Consider the following 17,865-nt stretch of genomic DNA (forward strand, 5'->3'; position numbering starts at 1 on the left):
CCCCCCTTCTTTTTCTTTTTAATATTCTTACATTCCTGGATACCAATCTAAAGAGCAAATGATCACAGGAGGTGGAAGAGGAGAGGGAGAGAAAGAGAGTGGTGAAAATATTTGCACACATTGGAGGGGGGAAATATTCAGACAGCTTTTCCCACCTAACACCCAGCAAACACAAACCAAAACAAAGAAGGGAAAGTGGGGCTCTCCTCACCCAGGCATGCTTTGCTCCTTCTGTGTTCTCCATGAGTGCATGACTGCCAAGGTGCACAGCTTGAGTTCCTGCCCCACTGTCACTGGGACTGTCATCCAGCCCACCCACTGGATGTCTTCTTCTCCGGGAGCTGCCCCGTTGCCCTCTGCACTGGCTGTTGGGGGGCACCTTTTCTCCTTCCGGACACAGTGCCTTCAAAGCAGCGGGGGAAGAGATGAGGGGGCGGGGTCGCCTGGCAGGCACACAGAGGAGCCCAGCTGCAGAACGGAAGCAAGCAACCTAGGACAGAGGAGCTCCTCCAGCCGCTTGGTGGTGGGGCATGTATGGGGAGGAGAGTATTTTGCAGCGGACTGCCTCTCAGCCTGGCCCCTCACCCTCTGGCCCCTCACCCCTGGCCCGGCTGGGACTGGAGTTGGGGCTGGGCCAAAAAGCAGGTAGCAGTGCCATGGCGGGCATTTAGCTCTCATCATTCATCGGCAGCATCACCCAGCTGGTGGAAAGGGGAAGGACAGGACACACACTCATGTGAGTCTGTCTGTGTCTGATGTGATAATTTGAATGACAAAATTATGTTGCTGGAGATGAAACTTTTGGGAATGGCTTTGGCTTTTGTTGGGCGGGGAGGAGGCAAATTCCTTGCTTGCCTACGGGCACCAAAAGGGTTAATCCGCCCCTGCCAGTGATTCTGTCAATGCCCTGGTGGATACCTGGAACAGCGAACTAACAGGGCCTAAATGTCCTCCCTGACCCGCTTCAAAATCATCTCCATGGCATATGGAACAGCTACAGAAGCTGAAGTAGCAAGGTAGGCAACTGGAGTACAAATGGAGGAGGATTCATCTTGAATCCGATAAGACATGGCATAGAGCCCATTTGAAGGCCTGTGTTGTGGCAATATGTGCAGCAAGGAAGCGATTTTCTTCTGTGCGTATTGCATCTGCAAGTTCTCATCCAGCAGAGCTGTTCCGAATTGTTAAAGGTTTAAGTCAAACCCCTTCTGTTTCAAATCTGTTTCTAGAAACGATGTCTCACTGTGACGCATTTAATGAGTTCTTTGTATATAATATCTCTCGCATTCAGGCTGAGCTGGACTACAATATTTCTGCAGTGCCAGTTAGGGAGGTGTCCAGCAATCCCTCTTGCAATATTAGATTGGATCAGTTTCAGTTTGTGACTCCTGAGGATGTGGACAAGCTGCTTGGAGCAGTAAGCAGCAAGGTAGATGACTGGAGCGCAAATGGAGGAGGACTCACCTTGAATTCGATAAGACAGCATAGAGCCCATTTGAAGGGTAGAATCGAACCCTGTTATTTGGATTCTTGCCCAACTTGTCTGAGTTCATCTTGCAGGGAGGTTGTTGGAGGTGGCCTAGTTGATATCATTAATTAGTTGATATCACTGAGGGAGGGCAGGATGCCACCTTGTTTGAAGGAGGCATTGGTTAGACCCTTTCTCAAGAAGCCCACTCTGGATCCCATGGTGATGGAAAATTATAGACCAGTCTCCATGATTGGGTAAGATAAGAATAACTGTGCTGGTTCAGGCCCAAGGCCTATCTAGTCCAGCATCCTGTTTCATACAGTGGCCCACCAGATTCCTCTGACTGAGTGTACATGCAGAATGTACAGAGTCAGACCATAGTCCACAGTGCGCTGTGCCGCTGCGAGGACAAACACATGTCATGGAGCAGTTCTCACACTTGAAAATCAACAGCAGGCATAGATTTCGCCACAACAACAGACTGAACCTCAAGCCTCAGGAAGGAAGGGCAGGCAAGCCCGGCAGGCATCCAAGTTCTTCGTCCTTTATCAATCTGAGATCCAGCAAAAGCAAGCAGAAGTGTGTGTGTGTGTACACACTGAGATGGGGGGGGGACCACAAGAGAAGTCATCTTTCTTCTTTGTGTGTGTGCAGTAAGTAATGTTTGAGAGGGTGGTGGCTGACCAGCTCCAAGTGGTCTTGGAGGGAACTGATTATCTAAACCCATTTCAAACTGACTTTAGGGTGGGCTATGGGTTTGGGACAGCCTTAGTCAGCCTGATAGCTAACCTTCATCAGGGAATTGACCTTCGCCAGGGAGCAGGGGCGTATCTAGGGTAGGGCAGGCAGGGCACGTGCCCCGGGCGCCACTTGAAGGGGGCGCCATTTTTTGAAATGAATTTTTTTTAAAAAAAAAAATGGCCACTGGAAACAAAATGACCACCACATATGCTCAAATGGCCTCTGTTAGGCCCTAGGCCATGCCAGGCGTCGCAGAGGCCATTTGAGCATGTGTGGTGGCCATTTTGTTTTCAGCGGCCATTTAAAAAAACAACAACTTTAAAATGCCCACTGCACATGCTCAAATGGTCCCTGTGAGGCCCTAGGCCTTGCCAGGCCTTGCAGAGGCCATTTGAGCATACGTGGCAGCCTCCAAAATGGCCACCATGCTGATCTTTGCAGGCCCAAACTGGCCTGAAAATCAGCCTGGGATGGGCTGCGGCAGTGAATTAAGAGGCTGGCAGGGGGAAGAGGAACCTTTGCAGACCCCCACACTGCCTTTAGGAAGCCTCCCCAAAGGGACTACAGGTTAAAAAAAATTAATTTGATATAATATAAGTCACTGTACACATATTCAGTTTGGCACTATGTACAGAGAATCAAGGCTTTTGAATACTGAGCTGAAGCTTATGGGCTAGGATTTATTTCATTTGCTCTTACTTTGCTTCCTGTGATAAGTGAGTTAAATGTGAGGTCTTAATAAGATGGCTATTAATGGTGATTTTGTCTTTGAATCAGTGTGAAATCCTTAGTATTAAGGCCACTGGGAGTTTCTTACTCTCTTTCTCTCATTTTAACTGTCTTTCTGAAATACTAGAATATATTCCAAGCAGTGACACAGTTTACTCTGCATATCCTTTAATTATTTTCAGAGTATATGGAAAAAGTCAAATTCTCCATTTATTTTTATAACTTATGTAATAGTGATGCTACAATGCATAGTAGAGAATTAGACAGGCACTTCTGTTTAGTTTTCCCAAGTACACCTCCACATAGTATTTGGGTATTTCATGAGCCCCAGCATACTGAAATTTGTAGTTTTCAAGCATTTTTTTATCTGGCTACGTCCACTGTTAAATAGATTTTGAAATATTAAAGGATTAATGAGCTTGACTTGTATTTTTGAGCTGATATTATGGTAAAGTTATCTGAAAGCTGGTTTTCAGATGTTTGGACGGGGGGCGCAATTTCAGTGCTAGCCCTAGGCGCTATTTTCCCTAGATACGCCTCTGCCAGGGAGTGTGGCTCTGCTGTTTCTTTTGGATCTCCCAGTGGCTTTCAATACCATCGACCATGGTATCCTTCTGGATCACCTGAAGAATCTGGGGATAGGAGGCACTGTTTGCAGTGGTTTCACTCCAATGTATTGGGTAGATTTCAGATGGTGGTGCTTGCTGGCAGTTGTCTTCTACATGGGAGCTACTATATGGAGTCCATCCGAGCTCCATTCTGTCATAAATGTTTTTTAACATCTACATGAAACCACTGGGTGAGGTCATCAGGGGATTTGGTGTTGAGTGTTATCAATACTGCCCCTGGTGGCGCAGTGGTAAAACTGCCGCCCTGTAACCAGAAGGTTACAAGTTCAATCCTGACCAGGGGCTCAAGGTTGACTCAGCCTTCCATCCTTCCGAGGTCGGTAAAATGAGTACCCAGAATGTTGGGGGCAATATGCTAAATCATTGTAAACCACTTGGAGAGCTTCCAGCTATAGAGCGGTATATAAATGTAAGTGCTATTGCTATTGCTATTGCTAATATGCGGATGACACCCAAATCTATTTATCTTTGTCATAGATATCAGGAAATGGCATTAGCCCCTTAAATGCCTGTCTACAGGCAGTAATGGGCTGGATGAGGAATAATAAACTGAAGCTGAATCCAAGAGAGACGGAGGTGCTGATTGTTGGGGGTCATAATCTGCAAGACGGGATAGAACTTCCTGTTCTGGATGAAGTTACACTCCCCCAGAAAGAACAGGTTCATAGCTTAGGAGTGCTCTTGGACCCTGGTCTCAGCCTGGTGCCTCAGGTTGAGACAGTGGCCATGAGCGCATTTACCAGCTGTGATTGATTTGACAACTCCCCCCGTTCCTTGAGGAGAATGGCCTGAAAACAGTGTTACACCAGATGGTGACCTCTAGGTTAGATTACTGCAATGCGTTCTATGAAGAGCTGCCTTTGTATGCCGTTCGGAAACTTCAGTTAGTTCAAAATGCGGCAGCCAGATTGGTCTCTAAGTACCGCGGAGACACCACATTATGCCTGTTCTTAAACAGTTGCACTGGTTGCCGATGGAAGGTACAAAGGGCTGATTATCTATATATTTAATTCTCTAGCATACCTGTGCCTGATCTCATGCATTGCTCTCTCACGAGAGTTTGCAAGCCACTGCCAGATAGCCACGGGTAGAATGACGCCAGCGAGGGAAAGCGTCCAACAGGCCGACTGGCAGCAAGGGAAAGTGCCCGCTGGGCCGGCCGGCAGTGAGGGAAAGCACCCACTGGGCCAGCTGGGGAGGGGAAGCACCGGCTAGGCCTGTGGGCGGGGGAAGAAAGGTGCCAGCCAGGCCAGTGGGTGGTGGGGGAGGGAAAGCAGACTGAGAGGGGGAGAATAGACTGGGGCTGGAGGGGGCGGGGAGGAGAATGGACTGGGGCTGAAGGGAGGGAGGAGATACAGGGAGGACTGCACCAGGTCAGCTAGTTACCTTTAAAGCCCTGGATGGCTTAGGTCCGGGTTAACTGAGAGAGCACCTTTCTCTACAAGATCCTTACCACTTGTTAATATCATGAGGAGGGGTCCGTCTTTGAGTGCCACTGGTTCATCTGGTGGTGACCTGGGACCGGGCCTTCTCGGTTGTCGCCCCTAGGTTGTGGAATGTGATCCAGTAGGATTATCTAGATTATAGCCTGGCTTTTAATAATATCTAGTTTTCATTTTAATCAGTTTTAAAGGTTTTCTAATTTTAATTGTTTTATTATGAATTTTTTTATTTTATTGTAAACCACCCTGAGCCATTTTAGGAAGGGCAATTTATAAATTGAGTGAATGACTGAGCAAGTAAATTTGAATCATAGTAAATGTGAATCTGAGAAAAATCTTCCACTTTTTTAGACATGATGTCATTTTGGAATTATAGATCTTATTGAGTGTTAAAAATCTGTTGAACAATTAACAATTTAAAATATTATGATAATACTATATTAAGGATTCAAATTATTAAAATATGATGATATTCTGAATCTCTCCTAAAAATACAAAAAATAATATTTAAACCTTTTCCCTGAGTATATTCCAATATAAAATGTAGTGTATTCAGCTAATTTAGGTGGCAGGATTGTTCATGTAAGATTTTGTATATGTGGATTTTTGGAAGGTATGACATCTACAGTATCTTCTAAAAACTACCAAAAGAATTATTTAAATTTACACTGAGCATATTCTGGTTTTAAAAGTGGTGCATTCCACTAATTTCAGTCACAGGGTTGTGTATGACAAATTTAATATCTGTTGGTCATCAGCAAGTATGACCTTATTTCACACAAACCAACTAGCCAACGAACCAATTCTTCAAAATGTGTGTAGATGATCTGACGTTCCACAGATAATATGGAACTGTCGTGCACTCGGGACAGGGCCTTCTCTGTTGCTGCCCCTAGACTCTGGAATGCTCTCCCGGTGGCCATTCGTTCCTCAGACTCCATCACAGCTTTTAGAAAGCTTTTAAAGACTTGGCTTTTTACCCAGGCTTTTACATAATTGTCTTTTACTGCTGTTCTTGTGTGTTTTTATCTGTTGTCTTGTTTTTATGCCTGTTTTTAGCTTGATGTTTTTACTGGTTTTTTACTGTATGTTTTTAATTTTTGTAAACCGCCTTGGGGTTTTCTTTTAACGAAAGGCGGTATAAAAATGTAAAAATAAATAAATAAATAAATAAATAAATTTAAAGACTGAAGCATGTGGATGCTTCAGGTGACCTGCACTCTGTTTTTAGCATACTTGACATCTGCAAGCCATATGGAGATGGTGTCAATCTCTGTGTTGAAGTCCAGTAGACCAAATGGCAGACATGGGCACTAATCGAGTTCAGCAAATGAGGCAGTCTAAATGAAAGAGTGGTGAGGAATCATTGCACAACATTCCACACACAACATAGTAGTACTTTTTCTTTCTACACTTCAAGTGTAGCTCTGAATCACACAGCAATGTAGGAAGCTGCCATCTGGATGCAGCTGTCCACTCTTCTCAACAACCTTCCATTGCTTCCTCTTCCAGTACCGTAAACATGTATTAGGCTCTGCTGCTTCCCTTTAAGTTGCCAGCAGATTGACACAGATATCACACTGAGTACCAGACCCAGTTCCATTTCCTCGATGTTTAGCTGTCGACCTTAGCATCTGTGTTGCTGCCTGCAAAATAATGAATGGCAGGAGTTATGAGACAGCAAAACATGTTGTGGGGTGACCATCTAGAGCCCTGTTATGTTGTTGTTGTTGTTGTTGTTGTTGTTGTTATGTTGTGGGGTGACCATCTAGAGCCCTGTTATGTTGTTATTGTTGTTGTTGTTGTTGTTATTGTTAGACCACATGGATAATCCCAAATACTAGAATGTGTTTTAGTTTAAGTAATGAAAGAATGTGCTGGCAGAGACTGCATGTGTTTGAAAGAAGCAAGAAAACAGGACCAATGTACAAGTTAGTTATTGTGGGTGGGTGTGACACAGACGCACACTTTAGAGTACACATTACTTTCTTTTTCTTTTCTTTCTTTCCCCCTCCCCTCCCCCCCCCCTTTTTTTTATTCAAGGGCTGGGAAAGAGCTTTGATTAGTTAAAAGCTGCAGCAAGGTCTTAAGGGAGTGCTCGGAAAGTTAGGAGCTGCACAGAGGTGACTACAACTCCTCTAGCAATTTCAGACCATTCTTCCATAACAGGACAAAAGCCCTTTCTCTTCCCTCCCGTGTTCAAAGAGACATTTGTCTCAAGACTTTGCAGCTGTGGGCCGTGGGGATGCTTGTTTGAAGATACCCCCTCGTAGACGCAAGGAAAGTCGGCACACCGAACAGTGGTGTAGTATTTTATACTCTTTCCCTCCTCCCTCCTCCTCCTCCTCCCCCTCCTGCTCCCACGTGCAGTTTTTAATAAGAAGAAGAATGTGGAGGCAACATTTTCAAGGCAAGGGTTCTCCTCCCCCCCCCCCCGCTTTTCTGTTTGTTTAATAAACTGTGCCATTGTCTTGAGGACCTGTAGTGATGTTGGTTGCAAACGAGTAATTCCGGGGAACACTTGGCTTGCTTCTTGATGCCCTTTTTAATATACTGCCAGAGAAGATGTCTAAATCTTTAAAAAGAAGACAATGAAAAAGAAGCAGCAGTGTGACATAGGCAAGTGAGATTAATAAGCATCAGGCAAATGGCTTCTCCTGCTTTTGTTTCGAGGAGATAGTACCAGCCGTCTTGTGGCCACACAAAGGCTGCCGTTTGCCAGGGGAGTACTCCCTAATTCTCTTGGCAGGGGTGCCATTGGGATCGGATACAAGTGGGTGGCCACAGGGAGGAGCTGCAAAAGAGGACAAGCAGGCTTTGTGTATTTTTTAAAAATGCAACAAAAGCACTTTATACATTGAGCTGGGAGCAACAAGCTGTGCAGCTTGTGAGTCGGAGTGGAGCACTTTTGAGTTCTCTGTGTACATAGAAAGCTCTCTCTTCCCCCCCCCACCCCCCCACTCCCCTTCCTTAAATGTTTTCCATTGAAACATTGGCTGAATTCCATAGAGAGCTGAAAGTGCCAGAAAATATTTATCGAACAATTCTTCTGTCGGCTGCCTTGATATCAGAAAGCTTTGGAAAGAGAAAACAGAGCATCTTAAAGTTTGAAAACCTTGTTGGTAGTCTGGTCATAAAATCAGATTTGGTTTCCTTCCTATTGCACACACCCTTCTTTAGTAGTAACTTGTTTCCACTGAATAGAATGATATGCTTTTGCCCTTCTGACCCCTTTCTCTGCTTTCTTCCTGTACATTTTTTTAAAAAATGCAACCATACATTTGATTGTCTCTGTATTTTTACTTAATGTAATACTGTTGCTTCTTTTCCCTTGTCCCAGACAAATACAGTTTGAATTGGGATCATTGCAGAAACAATGTTTAAGGTTTTTCAGTATAAACAAAGGTGAAAAAGGAAATGAAAGGTGTGCCCCCACCCCACCCCCGAGATGTGGGGTAGAAAGGTTTCCCAGACTATTTTTCTGTGGAAGATTTTCCATTTCTAAAATTATTGCTTGACTACTTGAAAAACCATTGAGATACAGTGTGAGAAATTAATACGGTGGAGGGTGTTGTTTTTAATTTATAAATAGGTCAAACAATGTGCCAAATCAGATCACAATCTATTTAAGGCTTAAGGGAAAATGGTATCCCAACCCCCCAACTTCCAAAAAGTGCAAGTTTTATGGAAAGGAGGGGGAAATTTACATTTCCCCCCAGAAAATTTTCCAATTCAAACTTTTCTTTAAAAAACCCACATCTCTAGATCACCTCCCGCCTTCAATCATCACCTGATCTCATAACATTTGTACTTGGTTTAGGTCTCACACAATTTCTAGCAGGTATGCTTCAGTTTGTTGCCCAAATCCTCTGTTTTTGGCTTGTTGTGTTCTCAAGGAAGCATTCACAAGTGGAACAACCATGGTTTAACTAACCACTGGGCTTATTCTTCTGTACAGAATGTAGACATAATAACCCTAGAACTATAATTTATATTGGTAAAAGGTTTGTATAGCTGTATCTGTGATGGGGAAAATATCAAATGTTTCATATCATACAAGTTGGCTTAGAGGGCATATATTACATCACTTGAGTTTAGACTACAAATCTGTCAGTGGTTTTTATTGAAATATAATGATTGGTACATCCTGTTCTCCAAATGCTCCAGATCCAAGCTTTGGTTTCTTTCAGGCTGAAGTAATTGACTCCCTCCAGTTGCTCTGGCTTAGAGAAACAGAGACAGAAAGAAAGAGAGAGGCTCTGTTCTTAAATATTTAGTCACACTCCCCACTAACATTTATCCTTTACAAAGGACTCTCCCCCCCCCCATTCCAAAGTGGCTTGGCCTTGTCTAAGAAGAAGCTTGGGTCATCAGCTCTCATGAATACACCAGTTCATCACAATTCCTGACTGACAAAGATACAGATGCTGTTGTGTTGTGAGGCGGGGGGAGGGGCGTGGAGGAGTAAGGCTGTATTTCTTTTGCCTTGCAAAGTCACTTATGTTGTCTGATAAAGTTTCAGATAATTGCTGGTTTTGTGTGGGTGGGTTGGGGGTGTGTTTCCGTAAAACCAGGCATCAATCCCAACTGCATTGTTATTAGTAAATGTTTCCTGTCTCCCTTAGGGACTAAGCTCTGATTACAACTTGTTGAGGAACATGGGAACTGATACACAGTGTAACTGGCAGTGGTCCTTTGAGGCCATTGTCCTGGTGGGGAATCTAACTTCAATTACCCTCCCATTTGTTTCCCCATTCGCCTTTGGCAGTAACAATACAAGTCTGTCATTAGGTGATATTCTGAATCCTGGAGATTCTATGCTATAGTCAGTGTACAGTCCATGTACAGTTAGAATGTCTTATTAAACCAGGAAAGGGGTTAATCTGGACAAAGCATAGCAATTCAGCTCTGGATAGCAAGCCTTTTAGTTTTATGCTCTCTTCCCCCCCCCCCTTAATCCTGGTTATCTGCTCAGGGCAAGCTTCTTTCACTTATCCAAATCATCTCAGCATTCTGCCATGCATACTGTGACACAGTTGCACTTCCATCTGGATGAAATGCTGGGAGATGTATCACTTTCCAGTAAACGCCGAGTACAAAGGGGTGGAAACAAGACATCCAAATGTTTTGTTTTCATTTATTTCATTTAATATTTTGCTTGTTTGGATTTTGTCTTTAAACCACAGTTAGTTGAATGTTCTTAACGGACTTCTGCTAAACAAACAGGCTAGAGCTGGGCTACTTTTAAAGTATCAACTTCAAATCACACCCCACCTAAGAAATAGCGGGGCTGGGAGGCAGTCCAGGAGCTGCAAAAGTAGTGGGTTCACCAGCAGATGGCACCAACAGCTGGTTCCCATCTTGCATACAGGTCTCATGCCCAAGACAATATCTGTGTTTGTATTATATGTGGACCAAACTTGACCCCCTGAAAAATTGAATGGTTTGTCTAAATTCCTCTCTGGTGGTCTCTACTGGAATACTGTAGTATATAAACTAACATATTGTCCAAGCTTTCTCCCTCAAATACATGAAGCTGGTATGGTATTTGTTGTATCATAACCTGAATAGAAGCACGTACAGTATGTAATACTCTTTCTTTTGCATTGGGTTTGTTGCTCTTTCCCTCAGATATTGCTCCTCCTCCCCCCCTTTTTCCCCTAGCACAAGTTGTTACTTGGACTCCATTTTATATTTTGCCTCCTTCACAGTAAAAGCCTGGGATAACATCTCAAATCCTGATAATCAGGGATATCAGTTTAAGCTCCTAAGTCCTACTCCCCATCTTCCTTCTCTCATTGGGCATTCTCACAAATGTTACAAGAAAACGTAGTTTGAGATGCTTGAGATGTTACTTCTGATTTGTTTTAAAGCAGTCTAAAAAGCCAAATAAATCAATGTAGATCCTGATAAATCTGGCCATTCAGTTTAGCAATACAGGAAACTCAAATAGTATTTATTTATCTTAACTTTTGGAAGACCTGTGGGATTACAGGTCTTTGTTGGATATTTATAACGTTCGCCAGGAACTTAAATCAGTCATAGATCACATTCCACAAATACACTTTTCTAAAATTACTTCCTTTGATTGTCTTACATTAAACAATCCAGTGTTTATCTAAGGTGAGAATTTAGGAAGCTGCAGGCTTAACAAGGTGGTTATCCTCAAGTAATTAATTACTTCTCTGAGTGCTTATATAAAGTTGCAGAGAATTCAAATAGCATGTGTTGTGATTGAACTGTGACCCTAAGCCTCAAATCGGAAAAATCAGACGGATCCTTCCAGCTCTTGTTAAACAGCATCCCACAGGGCAGCACTTTCCAAAGTGGCCTTTGCTATTTTACATTCCTGGCCTATATCCCATGGAGCCCCAGGTGTTTGTGTGTATGCTCACAAACATGTTCTGAATATTGGTGCTCATAGTAGTTGTGGGATGCATCTAAGAGGCATATTGCTCAACCAAGCATAGAAATTCAGACTGGCATCCAAAAAGCTATTTAGGCAAGTTCTGGGCTTGTACCTATCCCAGTAGAATTTGTGAATTTTCTTTCTGCAACAAACCCTAAAGCTTTATAGCAAGCTGCTCATAAAAGTTAGCTCAGGTTCAGAAATCAGTAATCTAGGTTCAGTTAGGTATATAAGCCATCATTCTCTGAGTAGAAGTGTCCCTCTTCCACTTCTCAGTCCACTATTCTAGAAACCTTTGTTGTTTCTCTGCCTGCAGAAGGATGGCTACAAAGTGCCACGAGTGGTCTGGGAACACTCAAAACTGTAGCATGTTGAAGCTAAGCAGGTGTGGATTTATCAGTGACTGGACAGGAGACCACAGGGAGCTCCATATGAACCACTCTAAGCTGTCTAAATAGATATTCAAATATTGGTATCATGAAAACACTGGAAACTTGACTGAGGATATCCCACACTCGCAGCATCCTAGTCCCCTTGTAAAATCAAAATAGCTCACCACATTTCCAGGTGAACCAATGTCAGTAGTGCTTAAAGTTTATTTTTAACGGTTATGTTCAATTTGGTTCTAGGTATCCGCCCACAAATAATGAATGGCCCTATGCATCCTCGTCCATTGGTGGCTTTGCTAGATGGAAGGGATTGTACAGTGGAGATGCCAATTTTGAAGGATTTGGCTACTGTTGCATTCTGTGATGCGCAATCAACTCAGGAAATCCATGAAAAGGTAAAGAAAATGGTTTTGTCTCTTGTAATTATAAGGGGAAACCTTTTAATTTCCAGCTTTTAACACAGTTCAGTTTCTGCTGAGAAAATGTCATGGCATTGAAGTTTAGTAGAATAAATTGGTAACCTCTGTGTTGACTGATATTTGATAGCCCAGTGAAAGCTTGGTGGATTGGTCTTCAACAATCTGTGTGATATGAAGTAAGCATGTGGATAATCTGTTGTTGGACCAACATAATGATGTGTCTGAGGACTGAACTAGACACGATGAGGGCATCTTTGTGCCTTTTTAGCTTACCTTATTCTTAATGGCACACACTGTAGTCAGTCTGGGATTGCAGTCAGGATAAACTAGGCATGCCAGAAAAAGCCAAGAGATGTATATGGGTAAGGATAGCTGAATCCTCCCTACCTTACCTTCTCATGATCTATTACTGCAGGCACTTTCCTTGCCCCTGGCTCCATTACCAGAGGTGGGCCAGGCTGGGGACAAAAGTGTCCGAAGCAATAGGTTGTGGGGACATACAGTGACAGAGCAAAAAGAATTCAGCTCCTCACCTCTGGTCTCCCTTTAGTATAAAAGTAAGATTCTGCAGTAAACAAAAAAACATCCTGCTTGCCCATGAATAAACTAACAGGGTTGCTCCCATCTCATCTTATTTTGGTTCTGACTTCAGCCCCAGACTGATGGTTGATGTGGTACATTATAAGCAAGTGTGAGCAAAAAAAACCCCAGCTTTACCTATACATTTGTCATGCCCTTGCTTGGGGTTGAGACTTGCGTCAGGGGTCTGGTATAGTACAGACAGGCCTCAGAACCCTCTTGGAGATAGCAGCTCCCTCTTCGGATAGGGGTTCCCCCCCCCCAAAAAAGGCCCTTGCGGATGTGCTGCCCAAGGCCTCAATCTGACGCACAGGGCTCTTGCCAGCTTGAGCCCTCCTCGAGAACTGCCCCCTCAATATTGGCCAGCTGCCCCTTATATAGGCCCTGACATTTGGAGCAGTCTTTGTGAGATCTCAGCCAGGGCCAAGATCTCAGACCAAAATCCTGCGAGACCCCACTGAGCTCTCATGAGACCCTCCAGAGTCCCTGTGAGCTGACGATGGTAACAAGCTCCGGCTTCTAATTCCCTGCAGGGCCAGCTCTGAGAGCTGCAAGCGGGTGTGTCGCTGATGCCACCCCTTACAGGGGTAGGTAGCATTGCGAGGTGAATCCTGCTATAGGCTACAGCCCGGTCCTCCCATTTCTCCTCTCCCACCCCCAGGCTTCCCTGACAACACGTTCTGTTGCTGACTGGTCACAAGAGAGATCTTGGGGTCATGGTGTGCAGCTCGTTGAAAGTGTCAGCTCAGACAAATTCCATGCTCAGAATTATTAGGAAGGGGATTGAAAATTAAAATGCTAATATTTAATGCCCTTAAACAAGGCAAGGGTGCAGCCACATGTGGAATATTGTATACAGTTTGGGTCTTAGGACACTGTAGAACTAGACACTGTAGAACTAAAAAGTGCAGAAGAGGGTAAGCAAGATGATCATGAGCCTGGAGCACCATCCTTATGCGGCAAGGCTACAGCATCTGGGGCTTTTTACTTTGGAAAAGAGGCAAGGATGGGGAGACATGGTAGAGGTTTATAAAATTATGCATGTAGATAGAAAATTATGCACAGAGAGAGAGGAGTTTTCTCTCACAACACTAGAACCAGGAGTCATCTCATGAAACTGATTGCCAGGAAATTTAGGATCAACAAAAGAAAACGTTTTTGTTAAGCACATAATTAATCTATGGAATTATCTGCCATAGGTGATGGTCACTAGCTTTGGATGGATTTAAAAGGGGCCTAGACAAATTCATGGAGGACAGGCCTATCGTCTGATAACTATAGGTGACCTCCAGCCTCAGAGGCAAGATGCCTCTAAATACCAGTTGCAGGGGAGCAACAGTAGGAGAGAGGGCATGCCTTCACCTCTTGCCTTTGGACTTCTCAGAGGCATCTGGTGGGCCACAGTAGGAAACAGGGTGCTGGAGTAGATTTTTGTTTTCCATTTGGCTTAGTTTGTTCCTATCTAGGTGTTGGGCATGATCCAGCAGTGCTGTTCTTATGACAGCAGTGTATTCTGTTAAGAACAAACTAAGCCAGCTGGAATAAAAAAAAAATCCACAGAGTTATTCTTCTGTATCCAAATCTGATTTATCATGAAATATTGTAAAAACAGTTTGACAATTGCTTAGAACTTTTGATATATGTTCTTAGGAACATAGGAAGCTGCTTTATACTGAGTCTGATCATTCGTCCATCTAGCTCAGTATTGTCTACACAGACTGGCGTGGCTGCTCCAAGGTTGCAAGCAGGAGACTCTCTTAGCTCTATCTTGGAGATGCCAGGGAGGGAACTTGGGAACTTCTGCTTGCAAGGATGCAGGTGCTGTTCCCAGAGCAGCCCCATCCCCTAAAGGGAATATCTTACAGTGCTCACACATGTAGTCTCACATTCAAATGCAAATCAGGGCAGGCCCTACCTAGCAAAGGGGACAATTCATGCTTGCTACCACAAGGCCAGCTCTCCTCCACCCTCTTGAGAAGAGACCCTCTTTCTTCAACAGTAGAAAAGCTGCCTATAGGAGGGCTCTGTTTGAGCTAAAATGCCATTAGCTTTCCTTGTTTTATGGCAGCTTCCCCACCCCCTTATTTTGTGGACAAACAACCTAAAGAAGTTGTTGACTCTGGAAATTGTGGCTTTAATGATACTTTGGCAAACTCTGCTCTCTAGAAGTAATTTTTCCCCAATTTTTCCCCTGATGAAGAGAGTCTCCCCATAAAACATATGATCATAAACGAAATTTGGGTATACAAGATGGTGAACATTTTTATTTTGGCTTAATCAGTTATGTTTCCTTTCTATTGGTACTGTTCTTCGACGTGGTCTCTGTCTTTTACACTAAAGGGCTATGCACCACTCCTCATCCCCTCATCTTTCTTCATCCGCACTTCAGTGAACATCGTGGAGTCTGCAGCTTGGCAACGAGTAGGAACTAGCTATCCCTTGTTGTTTTTCTCCCTGCTTCTTCTTATATTTATTTTCATTTCTTTCTTAATTTTCACGTAGTAGCGGTTTTTCCTTAGCGTTTTGTTTTACGGGGGGGATTTTTCCTCCTTGGAGCTCCGATCCCAGCTGGGACAGAGCGTGGTGGCCAGCCAGCCTTCAGCGTTTATGCCTAGCACAACGAACTTTAAGAAACGTATCCACTACAGATCTAAGATCCCTTCCTCCGATACTCATACCAAATGTCTCTTGTGCTTGGGGGAATCTCACATTGTTGAGATCTGTCTTCATTGTCAGAAGTTCACAGAGCAGGCTCGCAAAAATAGGGCTTCTCACCTGCGCACAGCCCTGTGGGATCTGGCTTTCCATTCCTCAGAAGCCTTATTGTTGAAGTGGTCTGTAAAAATGGCTTCATCGATACAATTGGAACGTGCGATGTCTGCTCCTGTGGAGGCCGAAAACCCAGTACTGGTACCGGCTTCGACATCCTATACCGCTCAACCTTTGTTGGCTTCGAATGAGCCGGTGCACTTGGAAGTCCTCCCTCAGCGTTCAGCACCTGTGGTACCAAAGTCCTCCCCGAATTCCTCGGGATCGGTATCAAAGCTGAAGAAGAAAAAGCTGAAGTTACATCATGACTTGCCAGCAGGTCGACATCTCTTTCCTATACCCAAGAAGAATAGCAATAGCACTTAGCACTTACATTTATATTCCGCTTTATAGCCGGAGCTCTCTAAGCGGTTTACAATGATTTTAGCATATTGCCCCCAACATTCTGGGTACTCATTTTACCGACCTCGGAAGGATGGAAGGCTGAATCAACCTTGAGCCCCTGGTCAGGATCGAACTTGTAACCTTCTGGTTACAGGGCGGCAGTTTTACCAGTTTTACCACTGTACCACCAGGGGCTCACTGCGCCACCAGGGGCTCAGAAGAAGATAGAGGAGGTTCCTGCGTCAGAGGCTCCTGTGGTCAAGAAAATTAAAGTGGCCTCGGATTGTCCCGTACAGAAGTCGTCAGTTTTGGCACAGCCTAGCTCGCCTGTGGCTGCAGAATCGTTGGACTTGGCCCACCATCAGACCAGATCGAGTAGAGAACTTTCAGTGGCGATGAATGAACCGGGGTTTGCGTCATCGGAGGAGGCCTATTCTCCAACCAAGCCCGCTGAAGACGCATCGTGGCTGCCTAGGCATCAGTCACCCCCTCGAAGGCACCAGGAGCATAACTCTCTTAGGAACCATGATGCCCATTGGGAATCAGACGATCGCTCCTCGACTTACAGTCAGGATTGGTCCTGGGACCCCCGTGATCAGTCATATCCGGATCGATACCAGGTGGCTGAATATCACTCTTCAAGTGATGTTGAGCCTCCTTATGGTGCATGGTGCTGGGACTCCGGATCATGCGATCGATACCAGGTGGACTATCAGTCTAACTACTTGGACTATATGCGACTCCTCTATGGGTCTCGTTACTCGGATGGAACGACGTACAGGAAACCTGTGATGATGAGAGGTTGGCGTGAACCCCCCTCACACTTGGAAGGGAGGCCGTGTTCCTGCTCACCGCAGTAATCCCTGAGGGATTGAAACGAGCATTGCAAACCACCCCCTTTGGTTCCAGTGGTACAGCAGACTACCATGCCTGTCCCAGTTCTGCAGACTGGACTCTCCGCTTCAATACCTGACAACACGGATAACAAACCGGGCTCCCCTTTGAATTCAACGCACATGGCACAAGACCCTTTGGCTCCCCCGGAGCCCTAATATGAGAGCGATGCTAGCTCCCAGGACTCTGAATTTGTTTCCCTGGGCTCATTTCTGCTCGGCATACAGTCAGAGTCGAAGCCTGTCTCCCTGTTGGAGCACTTCAAACTGTATTCTGCTTACACGACCAGAATGGCCTTGGCCTTCAGAGTAAGCCTCGGTACCCAGCAAAAAGGAGAACTGGACCCATTGTTCAGCCTCATTGATTTGGAGGCTAAGGTAACTGCCACATTGCCCCTGAACCCAGCGTTGTTGAGGGTCAAGCGGGGTCACTGGAAGAAGCCAGTGACACTTACTCAGCCTAACAAGTGTCTAGAGAGTTTTTACAGGGTGCAATTATAAGATGATATGACCTTTTTGTAAAATCATCCCACCCTGAATACGATTGTTGTGGAGGCATCCTTGCAAAGGACCAGAGGTCACAGCCAGTCATCACTGAGTGACAAAGAGGGCAGAAAATTGGACTTCTTTGGGAGAGGAGAGCTGGTCTTGTGGTAGCAAGCCTGACTTGTCCCCATAGCTAAGCAGGGTCTGCCCTGGTTGCATATGAATGGGAGACTTGACGTGTGAGCACTGCAAAATATTCCCCTCAGGGGATGAAGCTGCTCTGGGAAGATCAGAAGGTTTCAAGTTCCCTCCCTGGCTTCTCCAAGATAGGGCTGAGAGAGATTCCTGCCTGCAACCTTGGAGAAGCCGCTGCCAGTCTGTGAAGACAATACTGAGCTAGATAGACCAATGGTCTGACTCAGTATATGGCAGTTTTCTATGTTCCTAAGGCTTTATTTGGCCTCAGCCCTCCACTTGAGGGTAGCCAGTTATCAGGCTTACAACCCCCAGTATAACCACTTTTTG

At 44.7% G+C, this 17,865-nt stretch overlaps 1 protein-coding gene across 7 annotated transcripts in view; it reads left to right on the top strand.

Moving 5' to 3' along the window:
• CTBP2 (C-terminal binding protein 2) overlaps nt 1-17,865 on the top strand; it is a 305,305-nt gene that overhangs the window by 245,453 nt on the left and 41,987 nt on the right. For 6 of the 7 annotated variants that reach the window (XM_053312945.1, XM_053312946.1, XM_053312944.1 and 3 more), the window contains one exon: nt 12,051-12,205. In XM_053312945.1, coding sequence (XP_053168920.1) covers nt 12,051-12,205 — 155 coding nt within the window. Of the gene's footprint in view, nt 1-7,385; nt 7,423-12,050; nt 12,206-17,865 lie in introns of those variants that run through there. The other variant, XM_053312947.1, reaches the window with a different exon arrangement.

Source organism: Hemicordylus capensis, chromosome 3 (genome assembly GCF_027244095.1).
Source record: "Hemicordylus capensis ecotype Gifberg chromosome 3, rHemCap1.1.pri, whole genome shotgun sequence".
NCBI classification, from domain to species: Eukaryota; Metazoa; Chordata; class Lepidosauria; order Squamata; family Cordylidae; genus Hemicordylus; species Hemicordylus capensis.